Source organism: Alexandromys fortis, unplaced genomic scaffold (assembly GCF_014885135.2).
Source record: "Alexandromys fortis isolate MF-2015 unplaced genomic scaffold, M_Fortis_MF-2015_v1.1 scaffold_27, whole genome shotgun sequence".
Lineage (NCBI taxonomy): Eukaryota > Metazoa > Chordata > Mammalia > Rodentia > Cricetidae > Alexandromys > Alexandromys fortis.
Window position 1 is genome coordinate 10,340,072 of NW_026067952.1, and position 21,864 is coordinate 10,361,935.

At 50.1% G+C, this 21,864-nt stretch overlaps 2 protein-coding genes across 6 annotated transcripts in view; one reads left to right on the forward strand and one right to left on the reverse strand.

Moving 5' to 3' along the window:
• Positions 1–21,864, forward strand: part of LOC126506825 (endogenous retrovirus group K member 8 Gag polyprotein-like) — a 36,338-nt gene that overhangs the window by 5,645 nt on the left and 8,829 nt on the right. Inside the window, exons 1-2 of one of the 3 annotated variants that reach the window (XM_050150681.1) lie at positions 14,454–14,685; positions 16,477–16,560. In XM_050150681.1, the coding sequence (XP_050006638.1) occupies positions 16,550–16,560 (11 nt within the window). In that variant the 5' untranslated portion in view covers positions 14,454–14,685; positions 16,477–16,549. Of the gene's footprint in view, positions 1–14,453; positions 14,686–14,859; positions 15,746–16,476; positions 16,561–21,864 lie in introns of those variants that run through there. The other 2 variants (XM_050150684.1, XM_050150682.1) reach the window with 2 other exon arrangements.
• Tgif2 (TGFB induced factor homeobox 2) lies at positions 455–14,320 on the reverse strand. 3 transcript variants are annotated; one of them, XM_050150690.1, is made up of 4 exons: positions 14,164–14,320; positions 10,282–10,507; positions 2,825–2,924; positions 455–2,707 (listed from the first exon to the last, which is right to left on the reverse strand). In XM_050150690.1, exons 2-4 carry the CDS (start codon positions 10,471–10,473, stop codon positions 2,403–2,405), a joined length of 597 nt encoding a protein of 198 aa, XP_050006647.1. In that variant the 5' UTR covers positions 10,474–10,507; positions 14,164–14,320; the 3' UTR covers positions 455–2,402. The 3 variants fall into 3 exon arrangements, with proteins under 3 accessions (XP_050006647.1, XP_050006645.1, XP_050006646.1); XM_050150688.1 differs by having other exon boundaries at positions 455–2,924; XM_050150689.1 differs by lacking the exon at positions 14,164–14,320 and adding an exon at positions 13,336–13,457 and having other exon boundaries at positions 455–2,924.

A 21,864-nucleotide genomic window follows, 5' to 3' on the forward strand; every position in this document is an offset into this window, starting at 1 on the left:
TCAGAAGGAAATGCACAAACCTAGGTGGTCAGAGGAAGAGTAGAGACGAGGCAGAGTAAAGACGTAGTAGTGGTTGATCAGAGGCAGAGGCAAGGTGGATCTCTGAATTTGAGGCTAGCCTGGTCTACAGAACGAGTTCTAGGATAGCAAGGGCTACACACAGAGAAACTCTATCTTGAAAGAAACAACAAAAACCTTAGTGACTGCTCTGTCTCAAAAGCACAGTGGGTCCAATCAAGAATTCAGTTTGGGGCTGGAGAAATGGCTCAGTGGTCAAGAGTGCTGGCTGCACTTGCAGAGGGCCTGGGTACAGTTCCTCCGCATCCACAAGGCAGCTCACAACTGTAACTCCTGTTCAGGGCATCCAATTCTTCACACAGATATAAGATGCAAGCAAAACACCAATGTTCATAAAATAAAAATAATTAAAAAGAATTCAGTTTGACTTTAAAAATAAAAACAAACAACTTTATTTGACAAAAGACAAAAACCAGTTATTTACAGTAGTTTTTTGCTCAAATATTGTTCAATGGGACAACCATGCTTCTCCAGATTTATCTTTACAAGCAACCTAAGCAGAGACTGTCCCACCCCTCAGATGCCCCATTTTATTCCAGGAGGGGGGAATGCCAGAATATGTCAGCAGCACGGCTCCCTCCCCCCTCCCCTGCTCAGTGCACTGTGGGGGAGAAAACTCCCGCTCATCCCACTGTAGGCCTTCTGCAGCAATCACGGGATCTAGGCTCACGGACAGTGGGGTGCAAGTGGGCAAACAGCAAATTCTACAAAGCTGCCATGTTCATCCTTCCCCAGCAGTGCCTTGAGGGGGTGAGGATGCCAGATCTCTTGGAGGGAGGCAAGAGATCCAGCCTAGGAAAGCAATCCCTACAGAGAGCAAATCTCTCAGTTCCCACTTGCACAGCAAGGGATGGAGCTAAGCCACTCAGGAGAGGTAGGGAAGCCTATATGAGTGGCAGGGGGCTTCCTAGAAAGGCCAGAATGGTGTTGTGTTTCTCTGGGACAGGCACTCTAAGTCGGTGAACACCCAGGAGCCCCCTCTCTGTGTTTACAACCTAGTAAACATCAGGAAATTACAGTCAGGGCTTCTCAAATCTTCTGGTTATTCAGAACACAAATATTTTGGTTAATAAAAACCTAGGATTAGTGTTTATTAAGATATATAAAGATGGGGTATACTGTTGCTGAAAACTAACAAAACAGCAAAGTAAAAAAGGGAGGGAAGGGAAGAGATCAAAACCACGTATGATCTGTTTCCCTGGGAAATTTAGGCAGGCCCTTGCAATTCCAATTGAAAGGAGGTGAAACAGACCCGCTCCCAGGTGCTGGGCCCCTTTCCCCACGAAGGTCCCAGCTACTTTTGTGAACAGTGGCATGTTTGAAGGGCCTCCTGACCAGCAGATGGCTCACTTTTCCCAAAGCAGGAGATGCTGGTGCTTTCAACATCTGGCCAAACTCTTGAATGACTCCAAACAGGCTACAAAAAAAATAAGGGGAAGGGGGAGACGACACCCAAAAGAGAAAGAGAAAACAAAAGCTGTTTCAGTCTAGCTTAACCACCCCAAAATACAATAAAAACAAATATGTCTCTGGGTTTTATCATCCATCTCTGCTGTGTCTAAATGGCTATCTGGTTCAGCTGAATACGGCTGCGGCTTTATCCCCTTCTGTGCCTGGTGTAGATAATCCAACACCTGTAGGTATTTTTCTTCTGTCTTTTACAATAGAGTAATCCAAACCAAGAATCAAACAACCACTTCCAGCTGGAATTGAGCACAGCTGCAGCGATTCTGCTGGTCCCTTATACAATCACCCCGGTGCAGCGGCAGATCACCCGTCTATAAAGCTCCATCGCATAAGGTGCTTCCGGGCTACCTACTGCCATCGACAGAGCACAGCAAAAAGAAAAGAAACAATTTAGCAAAAATCTAAACATTCAACTGAAGTCGGTTCTGTGACATCTGCTGGGCCTTTTCTTTCGAGTAAGCTGGAATGTGCACGCACACCTGGCTTGACCAGAAGAGGCACAGCCTAGGGGCAGCTTGGACCCAGCTCAAGTCTGAACTTGGCAGGTTTCCTGAGCCTGCCTAGGAAAGCGGGTCGGAGTGCAGGTGTCCCAGGGCGCTCTGGAGAAGCAGCAGCAACACCACGCCTGGCTCTGGTGCCTCGGTCTCCTCCAATAGGAAGCTTGAAGGAATGCAGTCAGCAGAGCACAGGCCCCGTAACAGTGCAGAGACACCAGCTGCTGTCTCTCTGCTGAGGACCTCTGGACAGATGATCCCGATGCTTGGCAGTGATCCTTAGATAGCCCTCTGTATGAAGGGGAAGTGAACCAGGAACCAGGGACAGCTGGCCTGAACCTCAAGCCGCCTGGTAGCAGGTGCCTACTTGGCATTTTCTGAGACTAGAGGAAGGGAAGCGTGTAGTAATGGGGGTGCCGGACCCTGCTGCTTCTGAAGCTCCATTTCAGCGGCCCTCTGCAGCGCCACCTCCACCAGCAACTGGAAGCTGCTGAAGTCTTCCTTGTCCTGCTCTGGGGGTGTGGGTGGCGGCGTATTGAAGAGTCCACCTGTGGGGCTTCCAGCCTCAGCTCTAGTCAGCAGGGTGAGCGTGCTCCCAGGGGTCACCAGAGCCTTAGGGGATTCCAGCTCCACTTGTGGGTAGGGGGCTGCTGGCTTTTCACCTTGGCCTGAGTGGAGTGGCACGGAGCAGACAGACAAGGAAAGCACATTGGTGGGAGCCGGTACAGACACAGCCAGCAGGGAGGGGCTGCTGCCCCTGGGGAGAGCCACATCAGAGGTCTTACCCCCACGGCGGGAAATGGTGAACTGATTGGGGTCTTTGCCATCCTTCCGAAGCATGTCTGGGAGAAGGCGACGCCGGGCATTGATGAACCAGTTACATATCTAAAACAAGTGTTAAGAGGAAGAAGTGTTAAGGAAGAAAAGGTTTGATCCGTTTAGAAACTGGCTTCCAGGCCAGATGTAGGCAGGTATAGCAAGAATGATGCTAAGAGTGACTTACTCCTCAGCCTATAGAGCCGCTGTAGATCAGAGGGACACAGGGATACCAGGGGAGCTGTCAGGGAGAGGAAGAATTGTTTCCAAGCAACACCAGGACCATGAGGCTTGCTACCCCTCGTGGTATGGTATGACATGCTACAAAGCTCAAGGTGCCTGTAGCGCCCATAGTCTTGCTCATGTTAGGCAAGTGATATATCACTGAGCTAATCCCCAGTCTAAGACTCTTTAATACCCCCAATTTCTGCTGGGCGCTGGTGGCACATGCCTTTAATCCCAGCACCCAGGACAGGTGGGTCTCTTTGAGTTCGAGGCCAGCCTGATCTACAGAGCAAGTTCCAGGACAACCAGAGCTACACAGAGAAACCTTGTCTCGAGAAACAACAACAAAACACCCCTAGCTTCACGGTTCTCTTTCTGACCTCTTGGCTGGTGTAATATTCTGCAAAGGGCAATGGCTGGCGATCCCAGCTAGAAAGAGGCTGTTTGTCTCCCACTGCCAGCCTGGGTCCAGATTCCTGAGCCAGGCACTAAAGCCCTCCTGCCCCATCTCCAAACCATTCCCTCCCACTCTTCTGCTGTGAGCATGTGAAACAGCTTTTTGGGCCCTGCTCATTCAAAACAAAACAACAAAACACCACACAAGCCAGACTTTAGTCCCAGCACTCGAGACAAAGGCAGCAGATCTGAACTCCAGGACAGCCAGGGCTGCACAGATAAGCTGTGACAACCAAACCAAACCAAACTTCCAAACAACTCTATCCCTTTTACATAACACAGTCCCTTTTTTCTGGGATGCTTTCTCGCCTACTGGTGGACAGAGGTGCAAGGCTCCATGTCGCCAAGGCAGAGTTCTCCAACAGCCGCCACTCACTCAGCACAGTGCATAGGATTTCCTTCTAACCATGAAATGGGTTGGGCTGTCTCCAGTTTCCCTGGTGAGCAGATTTATAGCTCAGTGAGGCAGGAACCATGATCCCACCTGGCAGAAAAGCGTCTCTCCACATCTGTCTCAGGACCTAGAGCCCAGCTGCTGTAGGGCCTAGAATAGCTGGGTCAGAGCCCCCTCCTTTCCCTGCTCTCTTTCAGGGCTTCTTTTCACATCATTTGTTTGCCTACTGTGTGTCAGGCAGTCACTGGTGCATGCGGGGGCTGCCATAGAACACTTGTGTCCCCTGCCCTGAGGTGCTAACATCTATCTGGTTGTGCAATGGTAGTAAACAAATAGGTGAATGACCCAGAAACAGGAAGGAATAGTATATAAACCCAAGAGATCCCTCTCTAACTACTTCCTGTTGGCCATGAAACGCCCCCCCCCCACTGTAATTAATGCCACCGCTTCCTAACTAACCTAGAAACAAAGAGCAAGTGACCACGAAACAGGCCCCTGCAACTATGAGCAATTAAAAACAAACCCTTCCTTAATTAAAATCAATATTAGTCATCAGAGAGACAAGGCTAAGGGATCTGTGTGAAAGTGTCATTAAGGCCAGGGCCAATCACATAGAGCACCGGGGAAACGGTAGCAAATGCTAGAAGGCCATTGAGCCAGTGAAGCCAGCTGAGATGGTCTGCACCTATAATGCCAATACTGGGAGGCTGCAGTAAGAAGTTCTGGTCGAGTTTGAGGTCCACTTGGCTATTTAGTAAGATCCTGCCTCAAACAAAAGGACTAATGGACAGATTGTGAATGTGTGTTGCCTAGGAGTCTGGGCAGAATAAACAAACCCCAAGTCCAACAACAACAAAATCGACAAGGAAGAGAGGGCATGGAAAATGGTGGGATCTCGGTGGCAGGGCTGACCTCACTAGTTGGGTACACCACGTGGTCTGACTGAGGTTTACATGCTAAATCCTGTTGTCCTGTTAGTTGATCAGCAGATACACTAACAGAGTACAGATACAGAGTCTGTACTAAGTACCAGCTGCTATAGGAAAGAAGGGTCAATAGGAAAGCTTTCTTCTTACTTCCCAAGAGCTGCACCGAAGCGTTATACTTCCCTACTGCCTGCTTAGGAGACCAGAGACCCAGGCTCTTGTACTCATCTCTAACCTACTATCAGGCTTCTTTCTTGGTAGTCTCTTGAGGAAGCCTTTGGGTATAGTTTTCCCATGGGCTCTCTGCCATGTCTAGCCGTGCTGGAGACTGATCTGCAGCAGGCGCAGCTGGCAAGTTACACCATCCCACAGAAGAGCCCTGTCAGGCTGACTGGAGACAGGCACCTGTGGCCCTTCTTTCCCTCTCTGCTCCACCTTCAGGAGGGCCTGCCCCTGAGGATTTTTACCTCGCCTCACTGGTTTCCCCAGTGTCACCAGGCACACCCACATAGACAGACACCAGTAGGACGGCACTGGCAGACACTGGCCAGGTGGGCTGCCCTGCTGGCTGGGTAGGAAGGTAGGAGAAATAAGCTTAAGCACCTTTAACATCGGTGTCTTCCCAGCCACTTCATGGACAGTCTGCTAAATGTGCACACAAGGCTGAGAGGTAGTAGGTAGTACCCTGAGAGCCTTAGAGGAGGGAGTAGAGATGAAGAGATGTGCCCAGTCGCACTGCCTTGGGATGCTCGCCCTCTTGGTTAGCTCGTCCCCCACAGGGACAGCGAAGTAATTCTCACAGCCTTAAGAGCTTCGTTCAAGCATGAAACCTCAGCTCCACACGGACCTGCTCACTTGGTCTTCACCAGTCTATGACGCTGGGTTTGTGACGACCTCCACTGTTGAAGCGGTAGCCATCGCTAGGAGTCCAGTAACTTTCCCATAGGTCTCAGGTTTAAAGGCTGCAATATGACCGGCCAGTGGCAGGGAGTGAACTTAAGACCCTTTCTCCCACCAAGGGCAGCACCTGCCCACCTGCTTCTTAGTCCTGCCTCCCTCAGCCATCTGTAATAGGAGCCATGCATCTCTCTAACTTTACCTCTGGTGTGAGGTGGAGGGAGCAGGGAACAGGGATTGTTTTGGTGACCTGTCTAGCACAGCTGGGAGGAATGTCACTGTGAAGAAAGTAGGAAGGCTTTCTGGGCACCAATCAGCAGCCGTGTGGGCACACAGTCCCAGGACACCCCCCCCCAGCACCCCGATGCACAGATATATGGTAGACTATCGCTTTGCCTTCCTGTCCCATAGAACTGCACATCTGCGGGGGGGACTCACCCCAGTACTGGGGATTGAACCCAGGGCCTCATGCATATTTAAGTGCCCTACCACTGAGCTACACACCTACTCCTTGAAGAGATTAAAAAAAAATCTGTTAGAATAGCTATTTCCTATCTGGCTTATGGATCTGGAGCAGGGAGAAAGAGGTGGAGTTGACAAGCTGTTTTTGTTGTCTGTCCCTACCTACCTCTTTAAAGATGGGTCTCACGTCTCACTATGTAGCCCATAGAACTTGCTAGGTCCATTTTCCCCCTCAGAGTCTCTATAGCTCAGGCCACCCTGAACTCATGGCAGTCCTCCTGGAGATCACAGACGTGAGCCACCACCTCCATCTGACAATACATGTTTTCATGTTTTTAAACAAGGGCCTCAGAGAGCTGTTATCCAGGCTTAGGAACATCGGTTTCTCCCCTGGTGTAACCTGTTCTTATGAGTGCTGACAGTTCTTTTATTCAAGTAAAAAATGTCACATAGAAGCTCAAAAAATACACCAAAAGGTATTGGGGACAGGCGACATGTTGCCTTGTGGAAGCCCCAGCTTGGTGAGGACAGTACATAATACAGTGTCTGCCTGTACTGGGGGTCAGGCCACGCCTTCCATCCGGCTCACACAGGCTCCTCTGTTACCCCAGGGCATTACCAGGGGGCCTGCTGCTCAGGACAGACTGAAATGAAGAGAGGGCCTAGTAGGGCGGAGCCTGCCTGGCTGCCTTCAGCACACAGAGACCTCCCGTGCAGACCAGGTGGTGGTGAAGCTGGGACCCTCCAGGCAGTCCAGTAAACAGGAGCCCGGATGAGTCCAACCAATAACTGGAGCTTTAACTGTCAAAAGGACCAGTGAAAATCCTCCACAAGAGATCTTCTTTAGGGTTTCAGTCTCCCAATTGCCTTGCTCAGGGCAAAACCCAGCAAACCATTTACTTACATGACTCATTGACTTGCTAATGCATGGCTCCAGGGCAAGTTAAAAGAGACTATCAAAAGAGAAGCTCCCTGGAGAAGAAACCAGCTTGGCAGCTGCAGATACCTGTCGGGGCCAGTGGTGAGTGCATCTGAGTTCTCTTCCTTTGGGGCAAGGATTGTGGCTTAGTGGCAGTTTGGAAACCTCCTTAAGAGCAAAGGACATTTTGAAAGCGAATACGGACTGGGATGTCCGACATTTTCTCTTTGAACATTCCATTTTCTTCAGCCACAGTTACTGACCTGACAGATAAGGATCAAAACCACCCAGGGTGGAGCCATAACAACAAAACTAAGGCCTCTGCTTCCCACTGCCTCGGGACTCTGCCATCTGAATGCCCCAATTCTGTGGAAACACCTGACTTCTTTAGAGGTTGGGGTTCCCTGGTCAGAGTAAGGAGTGTGGTAATTGGTACACAGCCGGAATGTGGGTCAGAGAGACCTATAGTAACCAGTGATGGAGCAAGTGATGGAGTTAGGCTGGCAGGAGCCATAGGATTTTGTGTTGAGTGACAGACGATCTGTCAGTGATGACAAGGGAACGCATGGGATCAAGTCTCTGAAAAAGGGAGCCAGGAGCTGACAGTTTTCACACAGGTACTTTAGGCTGAGTCTTGGGAAGCACACTTCTGAGGCTAATGTGGGTTGAGTGTAGGCATCTTCAGGGACTGCCTGATGGTCTCCACTGGTCCCTGACTCTCAGTATAGTCCAGAACAGGTGGCCATCACTGGGATCCAGTGGCTGATCCCTGCCCTGTACTTGGATGCTGCGGTCCTAGGGAACCCACTGGTCTTTACAAGGATGTTTTGATTTTTCTCTCCACGCTAATGAGTAGGCGCATCATGTCACCGACACAGCAGGGGCAGGTGGCAGAATACACAGAGCAGTTAGGGAAATTTCATTGCTCTTTGTTTACCTACTTTGGAAAATTAGCTTTATAGTTATATATGAGAACAAAATTGAACGTTTTTAACTCAGTTTTGTATTTGTACACACTTAGGACATAGTAAGAATGATTTAAGCTAATATCTTGAGGGGAGGCAGGACAGCAAGAACAGCTCTTTCATGCAATGCTGGGCAACCCTGCTCCTTTGGTGCGCTAGGCAAGTGCCTTACTCAGCCCAATTTCCCAAAAAGGGGCAGGACATCCCTCAGGTTTGAGAACTAGTGTCCCTGACAAGCAGCAGTTCCAATACAGTTGACAAGTGGTTTGACAGGACAGGTGTGAGGAGCATAGGAATGTCAGCAATGACTCAAAACAGGCCGCAGGCCAGAGCGTCCGCAAGACCCGCAAGACAAGCGCCCTGCCAGGGGGAAACAAATGTGCCCAGATGCTCATGACCAGGCGCCAGTCCCAGGATGAAGTGAAAAGGAAGCTGGGGTGCTTTGAAGTCTGGATCCCATGAGGATAGTGGGGTCCCTGTGTGTGGCATGAGCACATTTGTAGTTCTGTGACTGAAGGATAAAGGCAGGAGGCAGGGGGACCAGGGGCAGTTTTGCTCTCAAGTTCCAGGCCTTTTGTTTTTGCCTATGTACCTCTAGGGCCTGTAAGTTCAAAGCCACTTCCCAGGGGTTCCTACTGGGAGACCCCAATCTCTGCATTACCCTGTCTCCTCTGCCTTTGTCCCAGGAATCATCCACCTGTACCCCACTGCCCCCCCCCCCCGCAGACTAGATGCTCCTTAAGGTATGGTAGAAATAGGAGCTGGGCCCAATGAAGGAGCCCAGAATGTAAATATGAAATGTTCCATGGTGCCGAGTGCCCTGGCTATGAACCCCTGGAGGACAAGAACGAGAGGAGAGGTAAGCACCCCAAACGGTGTTGGAAATCTTGAGAATGCTCCAAGCTTCTTCCCATTGTCAGCTGAGGAAATGTGGCTGAGGGAGACAATAGCAGCCTGGCTAAGGGCCAGAGTCCTCTTATGAAGGGGTGGGATGCCAACCAGCCCTTTAAGAATCCAGACCCGGTCTCAGGACAGACTTGGGTTAGCCACTAGGTTAGGCTGAATTTTGCAGGCTGACAGCTTACCACGCCTTTTCAAGGAAGGAGGAATAAGAGTTGGGAAGCTGGGGAAGTAGCAAGGTCAGAGTGGAGTGAGGGAAGGAGGGAGCCAGTGCGCTGGAGAAAGGAGGAAAGGACAGGAGGAAAGCTACTGGCTCAGGAAAGGAACTGGGAAGCCAGCAGGACAGGGACAAGTCCCTGGTGCCAGGCCAAGGGCCCACTGCATGATCTCCTAGGGAGGTAAGGTCCTGAGCAGGTCAGCATTATGGAAACAGAGCAAACCCTTCTGTGGGTCAACAGGACAACTAAAAAGAGACATTACTTCAAACGCAAACATCTCGAGTGTGGCCTGTGTGTTGTTTATAAAGGTTCTTACATAGCCAGTCCAAAATCTGTTCCTCCGAACAGTTCCACCAGGTACTGGAGAGAAACATCAGGGTCCTCTTCTTCCTTCTTCCTGGGATCATAGGTATGTACCAACTTGTCTACCTCCAGCTCAATTTTTAAAAGATTTATTATTATTATTATTATTATTATTATTATTATTATTATTATGACGACAAAATTAGCCGGGCAGTGGTGGTGCACACCTTAAATCCCAGCACTTGGGAGGCAGAGGCAGGCAGATCTCTGAGTTTGAGGCTGGCCAGGTCTACAAGAGCTAGTTCTAGGACAGCTAGGACTATTAAACAGAGAAACCCTGTCTCAAAACAAACAAAAAGAAAATTATTCATGGGAGTATGTGAGCCTCAAGAGGCAAGAAACCGTTGCATCAGTTGGAGCTGGCTGATAACGGTGCAGAATCAAACTTGGATCCACGTAAGAGCAGAAAGTGCTCTTAACCACTGGGTCATCTCTTCAGTCCCTTCAATTCAATCTTTAAGCACACTGCAGAACCCTGCTGTCCTGCAATCAAGTCATAGCACAGGGGGCTGCATAAAATCTCAGCTGCTCAGCACCTTCCCACCTTCAAGGTCAGCAATGGCACTAGTAACAATTCCTTATCCCTTCAGAAGACCAACAGCCAAGTCCAGCTGCAGTGACCCCACTTGACTGTGTGTTCTCATCTTCCTGCACAGGGGAGCAAGGGCGGAGCTAGAGACTAGTGCATGGTCCTGTCTTACCTGCAGCACCGAGAGGTTGGTCTGTCCAGAGAGACTCAGCTTCTCCTGCTCTGAAGGGTAGGCATTGTAGCGGTGCAGATACAGCCAGTCCCGGAGGATCTTTACCGACTCCTTGGGCAGGTTCCCCCTGCGCTTCCTTTTGCCAGCCAGTGACAGAAGGCCTTCATCCTCACCTAGGTCGCTGTCCGACATGGTGCCTAGGGGCTAGGCTGGACCTCTGGGGAGCCTAGGGCAAGTGACAAAGGGGATGGGAATAACATTACCACTTAGGCCTGTCCCCTAACGAATCCACCAGCATAAAAACGAGTCAGGGTTCCAAATTTTGGACACTACCATAGCCTGAGCAAGGATAGATGCTCAGCAAAGCTGAGCAAGGAAGGACGAACACTAAATGCCAATTCATGGAACAAAGAAGGGGACTACTCAAACGTGTGGCACCTCCTTTAAAAACAGAATAGGACTCTAAAGGACTACAGCTTTCCACTGTAGTTCCACTGAGACAGGGTCTCACTAAAAGGCCAGGCAGGTCTTGAAATCATGATCCTGTCTCTGCCCCCCTCCCCCCACTGTCAATGCCCAGTTTGAATTCTGCTTTCCAGGCTGTCCTGGCAACTTACTATTACCTCTTGTGCCCCTGGACAGGAGAAACTTACCATTTTATACATGAGGGAGCAGATTAAGAAAGCTGCCAAAGGCACCAGGAGTTACCACATGACCCTGAATTCAAACACATACACGGGGCCATGTAGACGCCTGTGAACAAATGTTCACAGCGGCCAAAAGGTGGAAACTATCAAGACTTTCAACAGATGGCGGGACAAATGAATTATTTGGTCATAAGAAGGGGTACAGCGGGACTGGAGAAATAGCTCCGCAGTTGAGAGTTCTGGCTACTCTTCCAGAGGACCTGCTTCAGTTCCCAGCACGCAAATGGTGGCTCACAACCATCTGTAACTCCAGTTCCAGGGGATTCAATGCCTTGTTACCTCTGTGGGCACCCATGTATAGACAAAACACTCATACACATAAAACAAATAATTAGAAAAGAGAGAGTACACTTCGGTGCTTGCTACAACATGGCCGGATTAGCAGTTAATGAGGGCTGGGGGGACAGAAAGGCATTAGCCTTTGTTTTTATTTATTTTAGAATTTTATATACTATAATATTCTTTGATCAAAGTACTATTATCTTCTTACTCTTTCTTCCTCCCAAGGTTTTATTTCTTCTCTTTAATGCATATAGATGTTCTGCCTAGTATATGCCTGGGTACCACAGATGCAGTACTCTGGGAGGCCAGGAGAGGGAGGAGGATCCTCTGGAATTGGAGTTACAGATGGTTGTGAGCCTGTGTCTGTGCTGGGAACTGAACCCAGGTTCTCTGCAAGAACAAGTGCTCTTAAACCACCGAGTCATTTCTCCAGCACTGTCCGCCCCCCCCCCCCAGCTTGCCACTTCCAGGGGTGAGGTGTCCTCTTCTGACCTCTGAGGTACACATGCGTATGTGCAGGCAGAACACTCATACACATAAAGTTTAGAAAGATTAAACCTGAAAATACTTAAAAAAAAATTATAAAGTAGTATTTAGTATCGGGTAGTTTTCCTTCCAAGGCCTAGAGGCAGGCCTGGAAACTGTTCACGATGGTCCTGCAGCCAGCTACTGTGGAGTGCAGGGAGTAGTGAGTCATTCCTATGATTGGTTCTTAGACCCTCTCCGGGGGTCGGGTCTCAGATCCAGAGCAATGAGGTGTGGCTCTGGTCCCTGCTTCAGCTTCCGCTGTGCTGTGTGATCCTAGTTAAGTGTCCTCCTTTCTCTGAATCTGAAGCCCTCCTTCCTTCCTTAGGAAGTTTTCTGCCTAGATAGCTCACATCAGCTGCTCCTCCACCAAAGTTCCTGTTCACAAAAGCAAAAGAAATGTACATTTTAAAAGCACAAGTTCTAGGCCAGGGCTGTGCCAGAATCTCAAGGCTCCTCCCTTCTCTGCCTTTTAACAGCTCCCCAGCAGGCCTAGCCAACAGAGTCTGGCATCGCTCAGGTTTTGTTTCCTCGACTTGGGCCTGAGCCCAGATCTCTGGGCTGGCTAAGCCAGACTTTCGAGGGAAGGGTCTACCTTCAGCCAGGCCACCTGGAGGCGAAGCGGGCACTGCTCAGAGGTACTGTTTCTCAAAGTATCACAAATGGTCTGCTTTCTGAGAGCAGACATTGCATTTCAGTCACCAGGACAGCTGGGACAGCAGTTCGGGGATGCAGCCCTGGCAGTTGTGAAAAGTTTACTGAAGGTCATCTTTACAAATTCCACTCTGGCTGCCAGCCAAGAATCCAGTCTTCAGAGTTCCCAGTGTGAGGCGAGAGGAGGCCACCTCTGCATCCTGCACCCCAAGCTCGCCTGCAGGTTTCCCATACAAACACATCCCAGTAATGCCTCGATTTTAACCGTGCAAGTTTTAACAGTGCTCAAATAACCGACCCGACCCACTACTGCTCACATCCCACAAGTTCCCCAAGTTTTACGAACGCACACAACTTACACTCCATACCTAGGACCAACGACTACAACGACTCTTAAGACTAGCCTAACTCCTGTACCCGCCCACCCACGAACTCCAAGTGACCTGCCCACCCACGATCTCTCCGACCGAGGAGCACGCACGTCATCATACTAGCCATCCATCAGCTTTCACCCTAACTGGGTTATTGGCTGCACCTCTTGGACCCTGCACCCCAAGCAATCTCCTACATACTCCCACCACACCATCTGCTGCAGCCACTCCCACAGGAACTTTCTGACAACTCTTCCAGCTCCAGATTCTCTCCCCCAGGCCGCACACTGAGGTTGAAGTTCTCAGCAGTTCACACAAAGCGCGCAACCTCCCCCGCGGCCCAGGCGCAGCGGAGCACATGGCTCATGGGGCGCCACCGAATCGGCCCGCGCTCAAGGCACCCTCACCCCTCATAACTCCCCGCCCGCTCCAGATTCACGAAGCATGCAACAGCTCCTCTGCCGGCCCGCCACCTGGCCCGGGGGAACTCTGCAAGAAAAAAAAAAAAAACTCACGTGTCCATTCTGGGGCAGGAAAAAGTTTGGTTCCCAACCCCTTCCCCGGTACTCCGCGCAGGCTGACTCTTGGGGCGCGGGGCCGTCGGAGCGTGCGCGCTCGGCTTTGTGCTCCAAACTCGGCCCGGAGGGGGAGGGGAAGAGAGGGGGCTGGGCTCCAACCTCCGCGCCGCCCCCCCCCCAGCTCTGCGCCCAGACTCCATGTTGGCCGCCCCCCTGCACCGGGGACGCGCACAGCCCCCGCAGAAGGCTCGACTGCCCCTCGCCTGGCCCCGGGGTCCCGGCGCGCACAAACTTTCTCCGCGTCGCCAACCCCACGCGCCCCACAGTCTTGGCCCGCCCTGGAGTGACAGATGCCTCGGAGACAGACTTTCCTTTGTTCCAAAGGAAAGGGGAACTCGCGCGGGCTCCCCAGCCCTCCTCGTTGGGGCCCCGCCCGCGGCCCCCACCTCCAGCTGTCACTCGGCGGCCCCCGGTCCAGCTCGGCCGTCGAGGGGGGGGGCAGCCGGCGGTTAGCAACGTGCACTTTTGAAACCAAACAAACCCGCTCCCCGCGCGCTCACCCCGCTGCGGGGCACCGGCCGCTCTCTCCCAGGATGGGATCTTTGGGAGCCGACTACCCCCAAAAAATCCCGAACGAACCCACTCCCCAGGACATCCCGCGCCGGAGCTCAGCGGTCGGGACACACACACACCCCCCGGCTCACACACCCACCGTCGCACGCGCCGGGACGACGCCCCCTCCCCCGCCCCGCCGCCCCAAGAAACTTTCCAAGTTGTCCGCGCGCCCCCGCCCTCGTCCCCAGCCCTCCAGCGCCCCGCACTCACCTTCCCCGGCGACTTTCCGGCCCACGCGGCCGCGATGGGGTGTTGGACGGCCCGGCCGGGGCGAGGGGCGCCGGGGGAGCGCGCCGCGTACCTGCCGGGTCTGACACCCGCCTGACAGCTCGCGGCTGGAAAGCACCTCGCGACCTGACGTCAGATCCCCTCTCCTCCCACCGCGCCCGCCGCACCCTCCCCCACCGCCCCAAGGCAGAAACAAACTTTGTGAGGAGCGTGGCCAGCTACGCCCACCCCCGGGGGCGGGTCCGCGGAGCCGGGGGGGCTTTGCCCCACCCACGCGCCGGAGGGGGCGGGCCGCGGCACCTCCTTCCTGCGCCCACCCACCTTAGGAATGCCACATGGCCCGGGCCGGGGGCGGAGCGGTGGGACCCGGACTCCAGGAGTCAGCTTGGGGGCAGGAAGTGGCCCGCTCCTCCTTTCGGAGAGCGTTTCCGGAGCGCCTACTGTGTGCGCCTCGCTGGGGGTGGGGCGCCGCCGGGCCACAAAGGGTGCGAGTCCGGGACCTCTGTAAGTTCGTTCCCTCGTCGGGGTGCTTGTCCGTGTGGGGTTGGGGAAACTGAGGCTTTGGAGCTGCGGAGATGTAACTCCCAGCTGCTCGGGGACCTGTGGGTTTGTCAGTCCGTAGGATCGCGTGGGAGGGGGGGGGCACTTTGCCTAAAACCCTAAGCCTAGGGCCTAGCGCCGAGGGTCGGCCGGGTCGGGTGTAGCCTGCGCCCTAGGAGCGGGACTGAGGCGACCAGCGAGTCGCATTGGGAGGTGTGCGCAGTTAGGCTCTGGGTGCCTGCCGACCCTTAACACACCTGCCGGTGCCCAGGCCCAGGTGGGTCTCATGACGGAGCCCGAGCCTTTCCGTTGGTGGCTAGCCTTAGATGGAGCCGGAAGGCGAGCCGAGACTCTTCCAGCGGTCCAGGCTGGTGTCTTTTTCCCCCAGGTTTTCCTTGCCTCCAAGTTCCCTGACTGTCGGTTGTCTCTTGACTCTCTACCTAAGTATGGCGGACCCTAACTCCAGCTCAGAGAGGCCTTTTCAGGGTTTGTGGTCGTATAGGCCCAGAAACCTGAGACCCTTGTGCTGGTACCAACAGCATTGGAACAGCCTTTCGTTTTTCTTTTTCTTTAATTATCTTACCATCATTATTTTACTGTTGAGCTGGGGTTCCAGGTTGGTCTCAGACTTAAGAGCCGTACAGCTGCTTCCACTACCTAAGCGACAGAAACTACAGTTGTCCCTACAACATCCGGCAACAGCTTTGCTTTTTTTTTTTTAAATTGTACTCTAGTCGCAGAAACTTTGGGGGCAAAAGTTAAGTTTTCCTCCCAGAAAGCCTTAAGCTTTGGTGATGGAGTGAAATCCTAAGTTTCAAGGAAGCCAGTCTGGCTGAAAACGTCATCTACCAGCAATGCCACGCTGCTGTCCTTCTAAAATGTCGCTGACATTTCCCAGGATCCTCATTTTCACCAACGGAAAAGCCAAAACCCAGAGATGGGCACAGCAATTTCTTGGCTAAGTGGTATTCCACCCGTGGACCTGTGAGACAGTGAAGGAAGTGGGGAGACTTGGGTAAACAAGGTAAAACCTAATGGGCCTTGGCCACTAGGCCAGCAGTGTGATGGAGGCAGGGACCTCTAGGGAAAGTGGAGGTGAGACCTGGTTCCTAGCTGCTGAGCCAGATGTCGTGCTAAGCCTGTGCAGCAGGTACGAGAGCCATCTCTTCTCTCAGGAGCAGGAGCCCCTGGTGGCCAGGGGCAAGCACGCAGAACTCCCCACAGATTACATCAGTGGAAGCCCTGCTAGGCCAGTATTCCCAAGTCTGCTCAGCTGTGGCAGAGCTCTGAAGTCTCCCTGACCCTCCCGGAAGGGTACCTGGCTGTTGTGAGGGAGTCTGGCTCTGTGTCTGGATTTCACATAAACAAATTCCCAAGCCTAAATATACCGTGAACTTGACAGTTGCCGGGTCAGTCTCGTCTGTAAATACAGAGTGAGATGTGTGCATTGCTACACCAGGCGGGATCCCACTGGGTTTTAATGTTTTTAAGGAGGCTTCACTGCGAAGCTAAAGCCTGCCTGAGGTGATTCTCTGTTCTGGAAGATTCCAACGGCTGGGTGCTCTTCCTGGGATCTGGATGGTTATTGGCAGCCACTGAAAAATGTCAAGGTGTAAATCTGTGTGCTCTAAGCCAGATATGGTTATAGTGTTGTGCCTAGAAGGGCTTTGGCCAGACTTGTTGATAATTTTGACAAGAAAATGTTTTCCAACTGGTGTTTGTTTTGGTTTATGACAAAATGTCACTGTTACCCAGGCTGGCCTCAAACTCCCAAGCTCAACGACATTCTGCTTAAGACTCCCAGACAGCACGCTGTACATGGTTCAGCATGCCTGTATGGTAAGTTATTGTTGTTATTATTATTATTTTAATAAGATGGCTAGTCTTGCTATGTTGTCTGTCTAATCTGGAATCCTTGGGCTTAAGTTCTTCCACTTCATCTTGGGTGCCAGGACTCTGTGTATGCCCTGCACACCTGGCTCTCAACTAGTTTTGTCACATGCACTCTTATCTAACACACGTGAATTTGAAACCTAGCACCATGTATACTGTGTGTGGATACATACGTGTATATGTATGTGTGTGTGGCATGTTGGTGCACACCTTTAATCCCAGGACTTGGAGGCTGAGGCAAGTGGATCTCTGTGAGTCTACTTAGTGAGTTCCAGGACAGCCAAAGCTACATAGAGAGACCTTGTCTCAAAGGAGGAAAGAAAAAAAAAAAAAGCCTGCATCTAGGGTTGGTGCTGCGCTCATGCATAAAGCCAATATCCAGTACTTCCATTAAAAAAAAAAAAGGAAGCCATCCACTTGGTTTCCTTCACAGTTCTTGAGGCAGTGTGGAAGCAGGTCAGTAATCCCAGCCATCCAAAGGTAAAAGCGGGAGAATCGAGAGTTCAAGGTCAGTCCTAGCTCAAGAGCAGTGGTTCTCAACCTTCCTAACACTATGACCCTTTAATACAGTAGTACTTCATGTTGTGGTAACTGCCAGCCATAAAAGTATTTCATGGCTACTTCATATTGCAAGTTTATTGTTATTAGGGATCGTAATCTGATATGCAGCCCCAAGGGGGTTGAGAGCCAGTGCTATAGAGCAGGAGTCCCTGTCTCAGAACAAAAACAGATGGAGAAGCTGCATCCCTGGAAGGAGATCTTCAGGATTGAGATTTGTGGCTCACACCGAGGTTGTCTTTATCTCATTGTGGATTTCTACTGAGCTGAGTCTTAAGAGTCAGCTGTGCTGTTGGTCAGTCACCTGCGGTTAGCTTTCACTTGGCTGTTGGTCTTCACTTATCCTAATTTCCCTGCGTCCACCCCTGGTGCCGCGGTGAAATCCAGATCCTGCATGCAAGCAAGTCTTCTCCCATCAAGCCACATGCAAGCCCCTATTTAATTAAGCATTTTTTGAGTGTATTTAGTGTGTTTGGGTGCATGTGGGGCTCAGAACATAATTCGCAGGGCTCTGGAGACTGAATTCAAGTTGCCAGGCTCAGCGTCAAGATCCCTTTTTTTACCCGTGAGCCGTGTTGGGCCCCTATTTAATTTTTCTTTCTTACTTTTATTTATTTGGTTTTTTGTTTTTGTTTTTTGTTTTGTTTTGTTTTGATTTTTTGAGACAGGGTTTTTCTATAGTTTTTGGTTCCTGTCCTGGAACTAGCTCTTGTAGACCAGACTGGAATTTTTTTTTTTTTTTTTTTTTTTTGAGACAGGATTTCACTTCAGGGTATCTGACACTCTTCTGGCCTCCGAGAGCACTGCATGCACATGCATGGATATGCATGCACATAAAACACCTAGGCACACAATAATAAACCTTAAAGGGATTTAGAGAAAGCTGTTTTGAGACAAGGTCTCACTATATAGCTCTGGCTGTCTGGAATACAGAGAAGGCTGGCCTCCAATTCAGAGATCCCCCTGCCTCTGCCTTCCTGAGTGCTGAGGTTAAAGGAGTTTATGGTGGAAGTTTCCTTCCAAGTCCCCTCCCCTGGAAGTTGCATCAGTCCAGACTCCACCCCCAAGAAAGCCCGCCAAACAATGACCCCTCCCCAGGGATGGTCAAGACCACCCCCTCAGGGTATTTAAGCTGCCCCCCCCCCAGAGAACAAACACGTGCTTTTCGGATCTTCCATTCTCTTCTCTCTGAGGAACTCAAAGGCACCCGGGAGCGCTGGTATTTATTAAACCTGGGCTATTTCTAATTTGGTTTGATTTGGTCTGATTTTAAACCTGGGCTGTTTCTAATTCGGTTTGACTTGGTCTGATTTGGATTATTGTGTCGGCGGAGAGGTTTATCGGGTCGCAGAAACTTTTCACTTACCTTTATTTATTTGTTATTTAAAATGTGTGTGTGTGTGTGTTTGTGCATGTGAGTGCAGTGATCATGGAGGCCAGAAAAGACTTGATTTCCCCAGAGCTAAATTAGGGTCAACCAACCGGATGTGGGTGCTGGAAATGCAACTTCCGGTCCTTTGAGAGAGAAGCACGTGTTCCTCTTTGGCTCTAGCCTTGTGGCATTCTCTCGTGCCTGTTGGCACCCCCAGCAAGACTGTAGAAGTCAAGTAGGAATAGGCTCCTGAGTCAGAGAATTAATATCAAAGTTTTCTCTTTTGGAGGGTAAGTGCTCGTAATTTTATACAGAGTCTATAGTCCAGGCTGGCCTTGAACTTGCTGTGTAGGAGAGGACCTCTTGCCTCTCTACCTCACAAGTGCTGATACTGCGGGCCTGCACAACTCGTTTTATTGTTGTTTTTCTATTGTTGTCTCCCGGTGGCGCTGGTGATGGAAGCTAGGGCCTTGCACATGTTTGCTGTACCTTTAGCCCCTGCCCTCCGGGCACCCTCCTTGCATTTCTTAATGGCTTTTTGTGGTAACTGGTCCTTTGTTGCCTCTGGCATTTAACCTAGATTACAGCTTGCGGTAAGAATCTTGGTAGTTTTCTGTCTTTGTTTTTTATGAGGGTTTGTTGTTTTCTTTTACACAGGGTAAACTCAACAGAGTCTTCCTGCTTCTGCCTCCCCAGGGCTGAGTTTAAAGTCCTGTACCCCCAAACCCAGCTATTAGTTTTTCTTTATCCTCTATCTTTAAGCACCTTTCATTGTGTATGACCAAGGAGTACCAAGGGTACACAGACGGTAGAGTAGTGGAAACCACTGAATGTGGATAGTGGTGACGGGCTGACCTTTGTACTGCAAGGACACTGCTGACTCAAGTGACTTTGGGAAAGCTTTTATTTATTTTTGTTATTGTTTGTTTTTTTGAAACTAACATTTTATGACTATTGTAATCATCAAGATGAACTGGATGCTGCAATAGCTGCCCTCTTAGGTTTCGGTGAGACAGTTTTTAGGGGCTTCATCCATCCAGTCTGGGTAGTGTGCCACCACTTGGCCTTGGCTCTCTGGTTGTTTAGAAATTTTCATTGTAACCATTTCAAGCCATTGCTTTTGTCTGCTGTGATTTCTCTCCGGGTGTTCTTTGCTGCTTGGTGGCCTTCATTCAGCCCTGGACATTTTTGTTGAACTAGCCAAAGGTTGAGTTAGGTTTTTAGTTTGCTTTTTTTTTTTTTTTTTTATGTATACAATATTCTGTCTGTGTGTATGCCTGCAGGCCAGAAGAGGGCACCAGACCTCATTACAGATGGTTGTGAGCCACCATATGGTTGCTGGGAATTGAACTCAGGACCTTTGGAAGAGCAAGAACCGCTGAGCCATCTCTCCAGCCCCCAGTTATTGTTTTTTAAAGAGTTTGAGAGGCTGGAGAGATGGCTCAGCAGTTAAGAGCACTTCTTCCAGAAGATCCTGGTTCATTTCCCAGCATCCACTTGGCAGCTCACAACTAACTGCTTGTAACGCCAGTATCTCTCATACATACATACGTGAAGGCAAAAACACCAGTGTATATAAAATAAAAATAAATTATTAAAAGTAAAATAAAAATAATTTGAGAGTGTTTGACTTAGAAACCAATCTGTAGAAAATTATTCTAGGCATGAAATATAAATAAAAATGGAAGTATGTTTTTTTCTTTAGAATTTAATTTTTAAAAAGTTCTTGCCTGGTATGATGGTGCTGGTGCACACTTTTAATCTCAGCACCTGAGAGGCAGATGCAGGCAGATCTCTGAGTCTGAGAGGCCAGCTTGGTGTACAGAGTGAGTTCCAGGACAACCAGGGCTACACAGAAAAAAACTTGTCCTGGGCGGGGGACACTCAACCAAAAACACCCAACAAAACTTCTGCGATTGGGTGTCACTCACTTAGGCTGGCCTTGAAGTTGCTGTGTAGGTGTAGCTGGCCTCGACCCTGACTGTCTGCCTTAGCCTCCCAAGTGCTAGGATTGTGTCAGCTCACCCACCCACTCTAGGACTTGGTTTCTTTCCTTTTTTAAGATTTATTATATTTTATGCTTATGGCTGCTTTGCCTGCGTGCATGTCTATACATTGTGTGCATGCAGTGCCCACAGAGATCAAAAAGGCTTCAGAGCCTCTGGAATTGGTGTTCCAGACCTAAGTGAGCCTTCATGTGGCTTCTGGGAACCAAACATGGGTCCTCTGAAAGAGCAGACAGATGCTCTTAATTACTGAGTCATCACTCCAGCCCTAGACTTTTGTTCTTACACAATAATTACTAAAAAGCAAAAGTTTTCTTCTGCTAGGAACAGTTACACAGCACGTGCAATTACAAAGGGTAGAAAAAAAAGGTGGAATTATTTTCACTGCCTCGATATAACACAATCTTATAAAACCATCATCATAGGACATTAAAAGTATGTCCAGTTGGCTTGATTATATGTGTGTGTGTGATGTGATTTGATCTCAGGAGGTTGACAAGGAGGAGTGCTTGAGTGCAGGCCAGCTGGGCAGCAAGGTGAGGCTTCATCTGTGGAATAGAACATGTGCCTAACTGCTTAAGTTTGGTCTCTAGCATTGTCAGCAAAAAGAGAAGGGAAAAGGAGGGCAAAGAGAGAATGAGGATATGAAAATATGACCCCCAAAAGAAGTTAAAAGATGTGTAGGAGTATTTTGATAGTCCTATGAGCTGGGTCTGGGAGGAGGACTTGAGGGTGTATCTTTGGTGGCCAGCAGAGCCATAAAAGAGATTGTCTCAGGAATAGTGATGATGATACTCGTTGCTTTCTTCTGAGATTTTGTGGTAGACGCCTGCCAGCCTGCTTCCCTTCCTTTTTAGACAATGCCTTGCCTTTAATCCTGGTTGGCATCGAACTCAGGATTCTCTTACTTAAACCTCCCAAGTGCCCGACTGAAGGCATGTACTATTACTGGCTTAAAAAATATGCAATTTTTTTTACCTTAAGTAGTCACATTTGTTCTAATTTTGGGGCTGAAGATGCTTAGCATGTACCAGACAGTGCTCACTTGCCATCACCAAACACACACAGATCCACAACAAACAAACCCAGAAATCCAGGCCTGGTGGCTCAAGCCTTAAGAAACAAAAGGATCAGAAGTTCAAGGTCATCTCCCAAACAGCCAGATAGAGCAAGTGCAGTCTGACCACACAAAGCTCTGTTTAAGATTGTTTTATTTATTCTTTGCTTTTTTTTTTTTCTTCTTCAACCAGGATCTTACTGAGTGGACCTGGCTGACCTGGAACTTTCTATGTAGGCAAGGCTAGCTTAGAACTT

Coding starts and splice junctions, on each gene's coding strand:
- Tgif2 (XM_050150688.1), bottom strand. CDS start 10,473: ATGTCGGACAGCGACCTAGGTGAGGATGAAGGCCTTCTGTCACTGGCT. Junction 2,925..10,281: donor CCAACCTCTCGGTGCTGCAG/GTAAGACAGGAC, acceptor CACTTGTTTTAG/ATATGTAACTGGTTCATCAA.